Source organism: Peromyscus eremicus, chromosome 7 (assembly GCF_949786415.1).
Source record: "Peromyscus eremicus chromosome 7, PerEre_H2_v1, whole genome shotgun sequence".
Taxonomy (NCBI): domain Eukaryota; kingdom Metazoa; phylum Chordata; class Mammalia; order Rodentia; family Cricetidae; genus Peromyscus; species Peromyscus eremicus.
In genome coordinates, this window is record NC_081422.1 from 20,588,245 (window position 1) to 20,604,959 (window position 16,715).

At 47.6% G+C, this 16,715-nt stretch overlaps 1 protein-coding gene across 1 annotated transcript in view; it reads right to left on the minus strand.

Annotated features, from left to right (window-relative positions):
- Tbx20 (T-box transcription factor 20) overlaps positions 1–2,158 on the minus strand; it is a 54,570-nt gene extending 52,412 nt beyond the window's left edge. Inside the window, exon 1 of the mRNA XM_059266726.1 lies at positions 2,032–2,158. Within this exon, the coding sequence (XP_059122709.1) occupies positions 2,032–2,158 (127 nt within the window). The remainder of the gene's footprint in view (positions 1–2,031) is intronic.
- Positions 2,159–16,715: the final 14,557 nt, after the last annotated feature.

A 16,715-nucleotide genomic window follows, 5' to 3' on the forward strand; every position in this document is an offset into this window, starting at 1 on the left:
CCCTTTCTTCTCATAAAGTAATAATCCAGCTCATGGAAATGTTTTAAATGAAGGATAATCAAATTAATTGTTTTGCAGGTTGTTTCCAAATCAGAAGAAACCAGAGAGTACCGACATTTTATTTTCTGGAAACACCTTAGGAAGGGAACCCACACCCACATATTTACAGGGAATCAAAAAGGAACCTGAACTTTTCCATTTTCCAAGGACTGACAGGTGAGCTTTCTCAGCCCCACCTGGCCTGAGCATCACGGAAGGTAGAGAAGGAAGACAAGAAAGCAGAATTGCTCAAGTGATTATGTTGAGTAGAATTAATGTACTTGAGTGGTGGAGCGAGCGTGGGACACAGAAACCCACCCCTTACACTTCTGTTTTCTTTTTCAATGAAGACATCCCACTGCCTCTCAACGGATCGCTTAGTGTTTCTGCCTTCAAGTCTTCGATTCAGTCATTTCTCGTGCTCTGTTGGACTGGTGAGTGTAAGGGATAAGAAGGTAATAAACAAGAGCTGTTCCCAAACAAGTGAACAAACTCCATTCGGACACGGGACAGGGTGGGGGGGGGGGAGTTGTGGAGAGCTGGGATTGGCTTAGCATTTAGAATTTGTAATTTTGATTGAAAGGAGGGGTGCTTAGAAAAAATTAAAGAAAAGACTAATGTAGATATGATAGTAGCGGAGTTGGCAAGTCTCCCAGACCACTGCTCACATGTCTGTCAGGAATTTTAACCTGAGATACTCATTTCCTACTGGGTACCAAAATGAGATGGAGGTATTCAAGAAGAATTCTCTCCCCTAAGTAGGAAGGACAATGGTACTGATACATCTCAGAGAAAATTTTGACATTAGTAGCCAATGATATGTCTGGAAAAAAAAAACGAGGGTTTGGTGGCTAGCTCACTTGCTCTCCAAGGTTTTGACTTAGATGGAAGTTGGTGAGAACCGGGGAGGCAGCTCAGATGTTTTGACCCGGGTTTAGGGGAACTTGCGTCTCCTTCTTAGTTTCAAGCTGTTTTGCTTTTCAGCTCTCTCCTGTCCCTGTGTAAGCTCCTTATTTTTCCAAGCCCCTTAAGGTTTCTTCTCGGCTGTTATCTTGGATGTGATATGTATTAGAGTCGAGAAAAGAAAGAAAAATTAGTGAAAGTTTAAAAAAATTACCTTAAGTTAAAAATTACCTATTTGATTCCTGTCAATATTATAAGAATAGTGGTGATTAAGTTGTGTGATAATTATTTCCGAAGACCCGAGAGTGAATGACAACTCTTTCTCTGAGGGTTGTGAGGGGTTATCCGAACCCTTGTCAGGGGCATTTGTTTGCATATTTCATACAACTCAAGTGTGCTCCTGAGAACCTCACCTTCTCCTCCCTTCAATCTGATCCTAGTGTCTTCTATAAAGAAAACAGTTTATGCAAAAACACTGTAACTAAATGTCGAGGAATTTGGGGAGGCCTTTTGCTAATCTCCACTGAAAATGGCCAGTGTCAACGAGGGTGGCTGATGAGCCCCGCGCTTCCTTGGAGAAAGCGGCTCCTGTATGGAAGACCGGCCTATTTTACAGCCCTTTGTAGAGATGTTAAGCCTGTTTATTGTGATGGAAAAATTAAACTGGTTTCTTGTGAAGTTGCGCAGCGGCTTCGATTCCAAGCGCATGCTCAGGTGTTACACGCACTATGGATTCTGCGTCTTAAAAAACAAAACAAAAACTTCTTATTTGTCCTTGAACTTGTTTTCATTCAAATTTGCACACCATGCATACTGTCTACTTGACCTCGGGATTCCAGGAAACTGGGGAGAGAGACTACAAACACAGCCTGGATTCCCACGACCTTGAGTTGATGGAGAAGCCCCAAAGAAAACTTGGGCAGAGAAGGAAAAAAAAAAATCTCCCTCCCCGGGACCTATACCTGGTCAACTTAGAAGCGCATCTGGCCAGGAGAAAAGGCCACCCTTGCTTCCCGCGGAGCAAACCGCCTGTAGCCAGGGGACGTAGAGAAACACGGCCCCTACGGACGGCCTAGCACCCCGACTTACCCAGGGGTTTGATGGTGTTTTCTGCTGCCTCCTTCTCCTTGGGGCCGCCGCTGGACATGAGCGCGGCGATGGAGAAGGCATTGGCTCGAGAGGAGAGCTGGGGCTTGGGCGACGCCGTGAACTCCATGGTCCCCAGCATGCGGTCCTGGTTAGGGACCGGGCCTGCCAAACCGCAGTCCAGCTTCTCCCAAGGGAGACAAAGACCCGAAACGCAGCTCAAAGTTCCCGAGTGCCGTCAGAGCGGAACTGGGGACTCCCGAAGAGTCTGTCCCCACGTCCCCAGAGCTCCACGCTGGCCTCTCCAGTCCGCTAGAGCACAGCCAGGGAGCCGCGGAGACTTCGAACCAGCAGGAAAGCAGGGTGTGGACCAGCCGCGAACTCAAAACTGTGTGCTAGCCGCCGGGCACGCCAAACATCAACTGCGCAAAATGCAGGGTGCCCAGCACCCACGCCGAGTCCCCCCTCCCTCCCCTGCTGGGGGCCGAAGAGTGGCCCAGGCCACCGAGAGGTGATGACACGCTGTGGGACTCTCGAGGGTGCGGAAACCAGGGAGCCGGATCGCCGTTGTGCTGAGCGCAGCAAGGCGCGACCTACACTGCGCCTGGGCGCCCGCTGGCCCGCGCCTTAATTTGCTGGCCGTGGCCGTCCCTGCCCGCAGCAGCCAGTCAGTGTGGTCTCACGTCACCGCTTCCTGGCTGTGCGGCACGGGGCGGGGCCAAGCGGCGCCTGGAGCCAGCGCCTGGGGCGCGTCGCCCTCCTGCCTCAGCGCTCCAGGAGGACAGCTGGGCACCCCTCACAGTAAACAGTGCCACCAACAGGGTGACGCAGCTGCCTCTGCCACCTCTCTCAGATCCCGTGGCAGGGCGGCGCGCGATGCCTGGAGCGGCACTTGCACTGCCGCCCAGAACCAGGGATGCGCGCGTGGCGCAGGATCCGACGCCACCAGAGGAAGCCTCACCGAGTTTTACAGTTTCCACTGTGTCCTACCGGCGTTCAAAAGTTCCCAAATAGATGAGAAGAGTAAAGCAAGTTCCGCATCGCTGAGCGGCACTAACCTCGCAACGCCTCACAGTCCCTAGTGCTGGGTTCCCCACTTGACGGTCCCCAAGTTACATCTACTTTCACAGAGAGCTGGAGAGCTACATCCCTGGGAAAGAAATTTTGAGCTGCAGGGATCTTGTAGGAAGATGCTTTTTGGCGAACCAGGGCTTCTGCTATGCACTGGTTTCTTCTAGGCTGGGTTTTCTATTCGGAAGACGGACTCTGAAAAGTAGGGCAGTGGCCCGAAGCAAAGACCAGGGCAGGGCAGGGAGCCCTGCGGGGGCCACGCGACAGTCACTGGGAAAGTGTGACCTTTCCAGCGTTCTGGCTTTCGGGGACACGGAACCATCTGCTTTGCAGAACCCGCTAGGGCCAGGGCTTCCCACAGCCTTGTGGAAGGAGTTGTGTTGGTCTTGCCCAGTCTAAATAACTCAAATTCTCCAAATTCGCAGGGTAATCCGCTTTCCTTGCAGCCGTGTAAACTCTAGAGGACACACACACTCTCAAGCTATACTTGTAAATATTTGCTCTCCTTTCCAGCCAGTTGGTCTGGCGATTAGGAACCTCTTGGTAGGTCTTAAGGTGGGGGGAAAGAAAGAACGGAAAAAAAAAAAAAAAGAAAGAAAATACTCCTGTCTCCTACCGCATCCTCTTCACAGCTCCTGAAAAAAAAGTTATAACTATTAAGACCACCCTGTGTAAAGAAAACCTTGGCATCTGAGGAAGTTCTGATTTAGGCTGGCCTGGCCATCCTGTCGGTGTCTCCTCGTTTCAACATCGCTATCCAGATGTAAAGTGTCAATGTTGGGAAAATTCGGAATGAGTAGCACTGCAGACTTTTCATGCTAGGCTGTTTGTTTACTCCTTGTCTGGGCCACCTCTCACTTTTAAACAGTCAGAGGTGACAATTTGTTGGAGCATCGCCTCTTCCCTCCAGGCAGGTCTCCTCCCAGCTAGAAAGAGCCTGAAGCTCCAGGCTCACACTCCAGTCCAGGTCCTGATCAGACCCAGTCTCTGCAGCTGTGGCTGTGGAGGAGTTCCTAACGGGGCTAAGGCCAGATAGCAGTAAGCTTAGAAGATATACGCAGGGATGTGTATATAAGTATATATATATAGAGAGAGAGAGAGATACATAGATATATATATATCCCTGTATACAATGTTTATTATTATTTACTTTGTGCTGTATGTGCGTGAGTACCGCATGTGTGCATGCAGGAGGAAGCCAGAACAGAGTATCAGATGCCCTGGAGCTGAGATTACAAGCTGTTGTAAACTCTCCCTGCGGGTGCTGGGAGTGAACTCTTCCAGGTCCTCTGGAAGAGCAGCAAATGCTTTTAGCTGCTGAGCCATCTCTTCTGGCCTTATATACAATATCCTAATCAAGGTAACATTTTCTTTTTATTGTAAGGTTCACACTATCTTACCTCTTGTTTTGAATTTTTAGGATTTGTCAAGGAAGATGGATTTCTCTTAAGAAGTGGGGCTTTTATTTGGGAGAGAGAGAAGAGGTTAATAGAGACTTTGATATAATGCTTCAACTAATGTTGCAGGTTTTGTTCGCTATATCTAGTTTTCAATAACTTGCTGTGTCATTATACCTCAACTGATAGAACTTCCTATTTCGTCTTGTATAAGGGGGGTACTACTTTATTATCTTAATGAGTTAGATTACAGTTGGAATGGCACCCTGGGAGATACATTTCAGAGACACTGATGGAGCATGAGAAAGCTGAATTGCGGAACTCACTGTCCACATTCTTACAAGTGCCACCTTAGCCCAGTTCTGGGACTTTTGTGGGCAGGAAATCACCCAAAGGCAGGAGAGGCTGAGCAAGTGGGAGGAGGGAGCAAACTAAAGGAATGGAAACGAACTCTTAAAGAAATCCAGGGGCCAGAGGTGTGTCACTTGGGTGTCCCTAAGCGATGCGTCACCATCACCCCAGTGAAACATTGCTGCAGGGTTATTATCCTGGTAAACCATTGCAAATCAATGTGTTGCTCTAAGAAGGGGAGCCAGTGCCAGTGCCGGCAGAGAGGTGTTGCCATGTGGTAATTCAAACTTTCCGCCTTAGGAAGCTAAGGGTAACTAGTTCTGAGGTCCCTTTGAAACCCTCAGGGAGCAAGGGTTAACACGTAAAACCACCCATGGAGCTAGAACAAAGCAATCACGTCCACACTTCCCTCGACCCTGCCCAGGCTGATGACAGGCTGTGCGTTCAGACTGCTTTCAGATACCGGCAAAGGCATTGGATTTGAAGAAAGCTTTGAGTCTTGACTTTTAACAAGGGCTAGCGCTGGAGTTTTGTAGGCTTCTCACACCCATCAAAACTTCAGTTCCATCATCGACTTTAAAATGGGACTAATACTTACATGTGGTAGATAGTTCTGTGAGTTAACAAAATCCTCGGTGTGTGTAAAACACCCAACGATAAGCAACATCGATTACTCTACAAAAGCAAAACAACGCAGCGTTTTAATTATTTGATTTTGAGCTGCATACTCTTAATCGCAGAGACATCATATAGTTTTGGGATATATGCCGAAGATTGGGACCACGTAAAGGTGCTGGGACTACCACAGACAGTTAAGCTTCAGAGCTGACAGAGCCTTCTAAGGTTTTGATATTTGTCTAGAAGGACTGGACATGCCCCCCTCATATAAGACATGTATTTTAAAAAATTCTCTTTTGCAGCCCCCAAAACCCAGGAGCTTCATCAACCCCCAAAACTCCAGGGAGTAATCCGCGACCCGCATTCTGCCAAGGTCCCTGATTTAACGAATGCTGTCTGAACGCTTTGCGAGGAGCTGCTAGGACAGATCCCGCGTAGGTCTAGCTGACAGTCCGCAGGCGCCGCGCGGGCAAGAGCTGAGCCCGGGCTTTGGGCCAGGTACCAAGCAGAGGGCGCCACTAAGCAACTGGGGTTGGGAGGCAGAAGCCAAGGGCAAAAGGGACATCCGCTTCTCAGCAAACAGGCAACTACTTCCGAAAATGGCCCGAAGTCTTGTCCGGATTCTCCTTCCGTTCTTCCGGGTAAACTCTGTAAAAGCGACAGTAAAAGGCCACTGCGCCTTTGGATCAATAAATTTTGTTTAAAGAGGAGGAAAGACGCCCCAAGTCGTGGGAGGAGCTAGGCGAACATAGCCCTAAAACGCCTTAGAGGCACGTTCCCTGCGCTGCGTGGGGCTGGGTAGGGAGTGCTGCAGCTGTCCTGGAGAGATCCCAGCCTGTGCACCCAGGGCCTGGGTTGGTGCCCAAGCACACGGTCAGCCTTAGGTATTCTCGAACTCCTGTGGTTCGTAGGAAGTAAAAGCGTGAGTCCCAGCCAAAACCGCAGGACGTGGCCCTGAACATTCAGATCAGACCTGCTGGGGACCCTGGTTGCCCTATGGCTCCAGACGACTTCATCCAGTTCCCTTTCCAAGGTCAAAGCACAACCATCCTGTGCTGGGGAGCTGGGTGGATTCACCTGGGATCTCACATTCCTGCTCAGCTTAGACTGGGAGGAGATGGATGCTGTACGGACATTAGGCAATTGGCATCCATCTCCAGGGTCCACGTGATCTGGAGATAAGGGACCCAGAGGCTGCAGTGTGGACGTTTTTCCTCAGCTACAAGCCAGTAGCTGAGGAGGGCGCAGCCTCCAAGGCCTCGCATGTCCTTGTGGGTCCGGTCCTCTTCTTGTCCTGAGTATCTACCTGGCCCCATCCCGCAGCGCCATCGGACCTGAGGCCACTCAGGCTCGCATTCGCTCCACACTGTGCCTCTTCACGTCTTCCTCCCCTTTTTCTACGAAGTGCATCCCTCCGGCCCCAAACCACCTGGCTACTGAAGGCTGCTATTTAAAATTCAAGGATTTCAAACATTTCGACTTTGAAAATCACATTAAAGTATTTGCTTGTTTGCTGAGGTTTGGGATACTTCTAAATTTGGGGGGGGGGCTCTCACCTGGTCCCAGGCTTGTTAGGAAGGTTAAGAATTTCATCGGCATGATGCCGACTCAAGGCAAAGATGTGCAGTTTGGAAGATTCGCCCCTGCAATTACAGCATTCACTCTTCAAGGCGCCCCCTTGGCAGCTGGTGGGGACCCAGACGCAAGCTGTCTGCACGGGCCTTCAGCAGTGAAGATCCTGTTCAACGAATTCTCTCCCGGTGCGGGAAGATGCGCATAGGCCCGTGTGGATGGCTGTCTCGACAATTGGCCAAAGGGTCTTTCCAGAGCTGCCGTTTCTTGGGCGTTTTAAACTAAACAAGTTCTAAGTACATATAGAAGAGCAGCCACAGCTGCCTTATTGCACCCTTTCACGGTCGGTCGGTTAAGGCCAGTTTGGGAGGTGTAACCCCGTTAATCAAAGCAGTATTGCGAGGTTCAGATGGTTCCTTCTGCCGCCACAGCTGTGCACTGCCCCTTCTGGTGACTGCGGGAGCGGCTCCCGCGTTTGCTACTTTGCGTTCAGCAGGAACTCGAACCAGCTGTTTAACCACACTATAGATCCACATCTTTACCGGGAGGTTTAGGAGGTTAAGGTGAAGACCTGTCAGGAACTAGCCTCCAAGGTCTCTTCCACTAACCTTAGCAAGACACGGGAGAAGCCAATGTTTGAAGCCCCCACCTCCCCCCAGCAGCTGACAAAACCCCTCTATTGAGGTTTGGGTACCAATTCCTGAATGTCAACTGGCTTCAGGCAGCCTGAAGCAAACACGAGGGAGCAAATGCCTATGCACTTAGTAAACAAAAATGCACAGCATTTGTTCATTTGCCAATATTAACCTAGTGCTTACTTGGTTCTGGTTACTGCGCCAAGCTTAGCGATCAGAATCCCAAACGTCTTGCTTCAGTGCACCTCAATATAGGACACAGAGAACAAGCACACGGACACAGCATAGAAATTGGAGGGAAGATTTAAGGAAATTAAGAGGGAAACTTAGAGAATTCAGCCTGTTAGTGGTCACTCATTCATTCCTGGCCAGACAGACACTGGCGTGCGCGAGGCTGTGTGTGTGTGTGTGTGTGTGTGTGTGTGTGTGTGTCTATTTGCATATGCTTACTGCCCATACATTTGGAGACTTTTTTTTTTCTTGTTAAAGCATTCATAGGGAAAATAGGGGTGGCATTTCCTTAGAAGTTTTGCTAAGAGAACTCCAGGGATATAGGGGTGCAAACTGCTTAAATTTGAACACACAACAGGACAAATAAACAACTTTCAAACCCTTGCAGAGGAAGTGAGTGGGGTCTGGCACTGGGCTTCGTTTCCACATCTGTAAATATGGAGACTGAAGAGATACCCACATCAGCTATTAAATGAAGCCACGCCCATCTGCGTAAGAGCAAGAGTCTTCATAGGCATTCCTGCTGGCCAACACGCCTTTTTTAATTTAGAAATTATATAATTATATTTTATCAATAAACTGTGTCCAAAAGCCATAATTCCAGCCATACACCTAAGGAGTTTGAGAAACAGCCTGCTCTCTGGCATCTGTGTACCCACTCTCCGGAACTTTGTAGGGGAGAGAAAGGCCTGAGTATCGAATGGAGGAGGGCAGCTTCCTGCAGAGCCAAGAAGCTGTTACTGTGGACACCTTGTTAGAATGTCTGGAGACCCACAGCCTTGTCGCTGGATTGTCACTCACTAGCTCACACTTTAGGGGTGTTTGTACCGTTCAGTTTTCCATGAATCCCGAAAAGCATCTACTCCTTGTACGCTTAGTATTGCCAGGCTCAGCAATGGCTGAGTAAGTCATTGGCCCAGGGCAAAGAGTTTAAAAGTGTAGTAGGATGCGCCCCCTGATCCGTGTGACCGATTTGTTGACTCCTCAGTGTTAACTTCCAGCCTACATCAATTTCGACTACTAGCTGCCCGATTCCTGGGGCACTAAACAGTCTCAGAGCATAGAAACACGCGGCGTCTGTGTTAAAAACTTGGGCGAAGTCGTGGACCACCGGCCTCTACAGCTTTTGTGATTCTTTTCTGAAAGTTACTACCTTGCATCTCCCAGGTACTGCCCAAGCAGCAGAGGCTAGTTTGTCTGTGGTGACGTTTGTCTTCATGCAGGGGACCCTCACAATCAAGTGCTCCGCCCGGGAGGGGCAACCTTTCTTCTTCAGCTTCCCAGCGTCTTCTCTACCCCTAAATTTGGGAGGCACACTGCCAAGGTTGTCAGCTTGGTCCGTTTTGGTCGTGTGACCCTGGGCCACTGTGTTGCTCTAGGCCTTATTTTCCTTGGTTTTGAAAGGAGGGGGGCAGGTGTTGTTTAGCCCCGAGTTTATGGAAAGGCAGCGCAGGTTGAATGATCCGGCGTGGGCAGGACTTGCGCAGCGCTGGGCACCCGCTGAGCTGCGTCTGAGTTGGGCAGGAGGCGCTGGCTAGTTGGCGCTGTGATTGGCAGGCCTCACACGCCTGCTTTTTCTGCGCAGAGTACGACACCCAAAGCCACCTCTCAATTCTGGGGTGCCTTGGTCCCCTCCTCTCCTTTCCCAGTAGTCCCAAACCTAGATCGCAAAGGGGTCACCGATCCAGCCCACAGCCTAGGGGCTGGTGACGTGACGCGGTGACGGAGCTCTAGGTGGTTCGACTCTCCGAGACGCCCCCCAGGCCAGCGCTTCGGGGATCCCTGCAACCCTTTCTTGGGGCCTGTCCCCGGGTCACCTCTGCCTCATGGCCTTTCCACCGGGCCCAGAGGCCGGGGACCGTGCCTTCGGCTGCAGCTGCGGTGGCCCTTGGGCTAGGAGGCAGACGCCGAGGCGGAGCCTTGGCCACTGCTTGTCCCTGCTCGGCCGGCGCGGGGACCTGGCCCTGGCGGCGGCGGGGCCTTCCCATGGCTGCTCCGCCATTTAATCAGGGCTATTATCAGACTGGGCTTGCAGGATGGCGCCGGCCAGCTTTACCCCCATTAGCACAGGGCCGGGTGGGGGTTGGGCCCTGGCTGCAGCTGCGGCGCTTCTGGGGTATTGTGAGAAAGGGCCACAGATCCGTCTGGCGGGGTGGCCGCCTCCACCCAGCCTTTTACAAGCCCACCTTTTATTAGAATTTGATTTCCTACCTCTTCGTCTGACTTCCTAGTTTTATGCGGTGGACACTCACAAACTGTTCTGGATCTCAGTTTCCTCGTGTGAAAAATGGGTCTCGAGAGATGTTTCTCCCCAGTTGTAAAGATGAAATTAAGACTGCACACCTGAGATGTTTAAGTGTCACGTGGAAGGCCGGCTGCACACATCTGCCCCCATCGCTGCTGTTACACTGGAATTGGGCGCCTTAAAAAGAATGTTTTTGGAGACAGTCTTGGCCAGCCCACAACTCAAGGCGACCCTTCTGCCTCAGCCTCCTAAATGCTGGAACTACAAATTAAAATCTCGGGGGTGGGGTGGGGGGAGAACTTGGTTTTTTTAAAAGACTCTCTCTTTCTCTCTGTCTCTGTCTGTCTGTCTGTCTGTCTGTCTCTCTCTCTCTCTCTCTCTCACACACACACACACACACACACACACACACTTAAAAAGGAAGAGAGGGAACAGAGGTTGAAAGAAGTTGAGTGCTTGGGGGTTGCTGTTTTTTCACTACTGACTGGGTTCAAGTTATAGCAGCCTCGCAGGGACCTGTGTGACCCTGGGCAGATAGATCCCTTCATCTCTCCGTGCCTCATTGGTCATAACTGTAAAGTGGATGGAGGTCTAGCACCCATGTCACATGATTATGATTAGCCTGTGGGCACATCAAATGAGTCAAAACCCTGGGAGGCTGAATGGAAAATACATCCAGGACCTTTACCGACTGCTATTAGCAAAATGGCTTTACAAGCCACAGATGGTTTTAAAAAGACCTTCCTTAGCTTATACCAGCTAGTTTCCCCCTGATCCCAAGGGGTGTCTATGGGGAAAGGATCCCCAGGACTGGCTTAGAAAGAGGGGCCTTGAGTCACCCAAAACTCTGATCTTCAGCGTCTTCACGGTTCATGCATGACACCTTATTGATGGTCCTAAAAACAATTACCCAGCATAGAGATCAGTCAGCGCAAGACAGTCACTGAAAAGCCCTCCTGAGCACTCACTGCAAGCCTGGAATTATCAGCATTGTTTCTAATCAGTAAAGTGTAATTAGCAAAGCAGGGCTAATTAGTAAAGTGGCCTTTCTAAGTAGTGAATGTTTGTGAATCGTTCTTAAGTGGGATGTGCTGGGCGCACAGCCCAATCCCACAGCCTGCATGGGAGTCCTTCCTCCTGAGCAGAGAGTTTCAGTCTGTAGCGGCTCTCCAGTCTCCCCCACAGCCTTAATTGTAGCTATGGTTTTGAGCTGACTTCTCCCTTTGTCACGTAAAACAGCCATCTATAATAGTGGTTACAAGTACTTAAATGTACCGAGGAGCAGCAGAAGCACCTTGCCTGTCTTAGCTAATTTATTTCCCCCATTTAACTGATGACAGAAGGGAGGTTCAGATAGGAAACTCCTGTATTTCACTCAGCTACTGGTGGTGGGCCGTTGGCTTGAACTCAGATCCACCTCATCTCAAGCTCTCAGCCTCCAGCACTGCTAGCCCAGTCCTCCTGGGTTCTAGAGAGGCCTTGAAGTGGGTGGTAATGATCAGAGACAGGAGGGAACAGCATGGGGACAGGCTCCCTGCCGCTTCTTCCCGGAAGTGGCAATGGCGGAGTCTTCAACATGGCGGTAGGTTCTGAAGGCTTGTTTAATGGGTGTGACCACCTCACCTCGACTACTAGCCTTGCACCTGCCATTTACTCCCTCCCAAAATGGAACTGCATGCTTCTCCAACTGCTCATTTGTCCTGTCGTCTAAGTGTCATTTGCTGGGATCTAATGTATGCTAAAGCCCATGTACAGGCGGTGTGTGTGGTGTATGTGTGTGTGTGGTGTGTGTGTGTGTGTGTGTGTGTGTGTGTATGTGACACATGTATAATTTCACTCTGAAATAAATTTAATAAATTTTAGTCCATTGTAAATATCATCTACTTTACAGGGCTTTGGTTTTAACAAACCAGATTATTCAGAAAAATTAAAAAAGAGTTTGCTAGAAAATTTTTTTATTGTTTATTTTAAACATTCTGAAAAAAAAAAGCCACAGTAGATTTCCCTGTGCAATTGAAGGTCTTCAAGATGTGAAGATTGCAGATGCACGCTTATAACCCAACGCTGGAGAAGCCAGGCAGTGGGATTCCAAACTGGAGGCCAACCTGGGTTACAAAGCAAGACTGTCTGAAAAGGAGTCAGGTGACATTCCACATTTTAGGGGAGCCGAGACTCTGAAGATCACACCTATAAGCTATACTTGAGTTTGTGAAATCTAACTTTAAGTATTCCTTCCTTTTTTCTCCTTTTAGGAGACCTGCACTGTTTTCCCAGTGATGTGTGGTAGAATATAGGCCGCTTCCGATGTGCTCAGGCTTTGAATACTGGAGGACTTGAAAATGGTTTAACATGAAAACAACATTCCATGACATGAAAATTACATAAAATGTAGTTCTTGCTGTACCTAAATAATTTTTTATTGTAGGGGCTTACCAGATTTTTCTGTAAAAAGCCACATGGTTAACATTTAGATTTTGGGCCGGGTGGTGGTGGCACACGCCTTTAATCCCAGCACTTGGGAGGCAGAGCCAGGCGGATCTTTGTGAGTTCGAGGCCAGCCTGGGCTACCAAGTGAGTTCCAGGAAAGACGCAAAGCTACACAGAGAAACCCTGTCTCGAAAAACCAAAAAAAAAAACATTTAGATTTTGGGAGCCATGTGGTTTCTGTCATAATTACCCTACTCTTCCTTATAGCATTAAAAACAACCGCAGACAATAAAAATAAATACAGCATTTCTAATAAAATTTTAATTGTAACCAGTGTAATTTAAATTTTGAAGAGTTTTCAAATTCAGATTTTAAAAACCATAAATGTGCTGGGCCGTAGTGGTACATATCTTTAATCCCAGCTCTCAGGGTGGCAGAGGTAGGTGGATCTCTGTGAGTTCGAGGCCAGCCTGGTCTAGAGAGTGAGTTCCAGGACAGCCAGAACTACACAGAGAAACCCTCTCTCAAAAAACAAAAATAAAACAAAACAAAAAGTCATAAATCATAAGGGCTTATGGTGACATAAGCCCTTAATCCCAGCACTTGGGAGGCAGAGGCAGACAGATCTGTATTCAACACAGGTATACCTGTGTTCAAGGGCAGCCTGGTCTACATAGGGAGTACCAGGGCAGCCAAGGCTACATAGGGAGACCCTGTCTCAAAAGAAAAAAAAATTAAGAATGCAAAACCCAGGGCTGGATAGATGGCAAAATAATGTGAGGATATGAACTCATCTCCACAGCACTCATGTAGAAGTCAGGCATGGCAGCTCACATCTGTAGCCCCAATATTAGAGACTCATTGGTCAACGTACTAACCTAGCTCAAATTCCAAGCCCTAGATGCAGTGAGAGACCCTATCTCAAAAAACAAGGTGGAGAGCAACAGAGAAAACACCTAATGCTGACCTCCAGCCTGGGCCTCCAGGAGCGTATGCAGGGAATCCAGCCCAGGACTTCACAACATTTGTTTTTGGGAACCATTGATCTAGATGCTTTGACAGAGAATCAATAACAAGTCCATTGAGAAGTTCATATTGGCCAGACAGTTGACTTGGTACTGATGGGGCTTCGCTGGCTTTTGTTCAACAAAAGATTAGTAGCGTAATTTAGAACCAGAAATCATCTAGTTCTTAAGACAGAAGTATTTCTTATTGGATATTGAATCCCCAGGGAACAAACGCTTTTCATACCCCCCTCATTTGACATGAAGGCAGCCATTAGGCATGTTAATTTTTCTCCAAGTAGTCCTCCCCGACATCTTTCACAAGTCACTCCACACATTTATAACCTGCCAGGTCTATTAATGGACAAATGGTTTAAAGAAAAAGGTTAGGATTTTATATTCTCCGTCTATCTCCAGTTCTTTAAATAAAGCTCCATTAAACGCCTGCATTGATTCATTTCTGCCCCCAGCATACACCTGGATGCCTATTGATCTCTAGTCTCTGTGTTTTGATTCTTTTTCCAACATCACTAAACTTCTGAGCAATCAGCTTTCCAAGCACAGGAAACGTTGATATCATAGCCAAGAAAGAGAGAGGAACGGCATAGAATTTTGCGAGGCTTAGACTTCAGACTTGCAGAATGGAACTTAACTCTGCTTCACCTTCCAACCAAAAACAGACAGCTTGGAAGCTGGGAGAGCAGAAAGCAACCAACGGAGGAAACAGAATAATCTTGTCCCTCGATGAGTAGGACTGAACTGTGGCACGGCTGTTCAAGTCAGATTTACGATGTTTAACAAACGTGAGTGGAATAGCCTACTGTGCGTTGTTCTTTTCTCTACATGCCAGTAACTCAAAGCTGGCTCACTAATTCCACCTTTGCACTTGGTCATATGAGCCAGGACTCTGGGTACTGTTTATTCCTTTTTCGTTTCTTTTTATTTTGGAGATAGGGTGTCTCGATGTGGCCCTAGCTGTCCTGGAACTTGCTTTGTAGACCAGGAAGGTCTCAAACACACTGAGACCTGCCTGCCTCTGCCTCCAGAGTGCTGGGACAAAGGGCCTGTGGTACAATTATTCGTACCCTGAGAAGGATGGCCCCTGCTGGCCACAAGCCACTCACTTATAGGCTACGCATAAGGAATTACTAATTTCTTATCAATTGAAGTTCACATTGTTTCAGATTAGACCCTGATGGTCATTTTTATTTTTATTTAAATTAGTAGACTTTCTTAGGGAAAGAAAATCAAGTTGTTGACATTTAATCATAATTTCTTCTTGTTGTTGTTGTTCTTTTGAAAAGAATCTTGAATGTTCTTAAATCATTAAACGCTTATTTAACCAAGTTAATACAGAAAAAGCAACATTCTACCACACACACACACACACACACACACACACACACACCTGCGCACACATTCATACACACACACACACACACACACACACACAAGCACACACACACAGCTGATATGCTGAGGTGTGCTCTGTGAGCACAGAGAGCATCCCCTTCTTGACTTACTGCTTACTGTAATGCAGAGTGATTAGCCTCTCTGCTTAAAAGGCTGTAGAATGAAAGAAACCTGAAAATGAAACCCTGCTAGACCTCTCAGAATAAATCATACTAAGTCATGCGCCTGGCCTAAGAGGCTGGTCCTCTTAAAGGGAGATCACACACTTTAGCTATGGCCGTGCATCTGGCAATTACTGGTTCTATTTTTCATTAGTGACCTTATACCAGTGAAAAGGACAACCTTACATCCTCCAAGGAGCATTGTTCTGAGACACGCCAGCCAGGTGAATTTGGGATCTGTTTACGTTTCAAAGACAATAAGCAAGGTGACAAAGAAACCATAGGACTAGGGATCTGAAACTCACCACGCCAACTCCACTGAGCACACTCCCAGCCCCGTCCTTCCCATCTGTAAGAGGAAAAGAAAAGGGTCAGCCCAGCTTCCCTGATGTTCTTAAAAATTTCTCATGGTACAATTAACAGTATTTTTTATGAGGACCAAATAGAACCATGAATGTAAAATTCCCCTTTAAAAATGAAAAATTCTCAAAAAGGTATTTGGGAGATTCAAAGGATTCAAATACACCTCCAGGAATTTTAATTAGCAACACTGACATGAATATTTTAGCAATAAATCACTTTCTTTTCTTTCCCTCTTCTAGAAACAGATTTAATGGCATAATTGTGTGTTAGTGTGTGTGTGTGTGTTATGTGTTGTATGTGTGTATTGTGTGCTATGTGTATGTATGGTGTGTGTGTGATGTGGTGTGTGTGTACATTACATGCTGTGTGTGTATGGTGTGTGTGTGTGAGTGTGTATTGAGTGTATTGTGTGTATGTGTTGTATGTGTGGTGTGTGTTTGTGTGTGTGTGTGATATGTGCTGTATTATGTTATATATAATATAAGAAAGATTTGGAGGCTGACCTTTCCTTATGATGAGTAATCAGTCTTTGAGTTCACAGCCTCCCTGGTCCCTGTTGAACCTGCTTCTGGATATGACATCCTTATGCAGTTACGCATCTCCTCATATTGTGCCAGGATTGGGCCAAGTGGCCAAAACAATACAGTAGGGGAGATGTATCATTTTTAAGATTAAGTTATAGAATATGCAGTTTCAACTCCCCCTTCTCCCTCTCACCCTCCATCTCTCTCCCTCTCGTTCCATTCCTCTCCCTCCCTCTCTATCCTCTCTTCTCTCTCTGTGGAGGAAGCAGTATGCTATGTTATAAGCTGCCCTGTGCAGTTTATCTAGCTACCAACTGAAGTTTCCCGCCAATAACAAACAGTAGTCATTTTTGTTTCAAAAGGGAAAACTATAGAACTAAGCTTTCAAGTGAGTTCTCTAGCCAAGTCAAGCTTTTAGATATTTCAATTCTGCCAGTCAATTCAACTGTAACTTCATGAGAGATTTGAGACTAGAGTCACCCAGGCAAACTGCCCTGAGAATCCTGACTCATGGCTACATCATGAAATAATAAATGTTTTTAGTATTATAAACTGCTAAAATTGTCATAATTTGTTATGTAGCAATAGACACCTTGCACAATTTCTCACAGAGAGAGAAAGTTGTCATACATGATAAATTCTGTTAGCTACAAAGATCTTGATCTGTTGGGCACA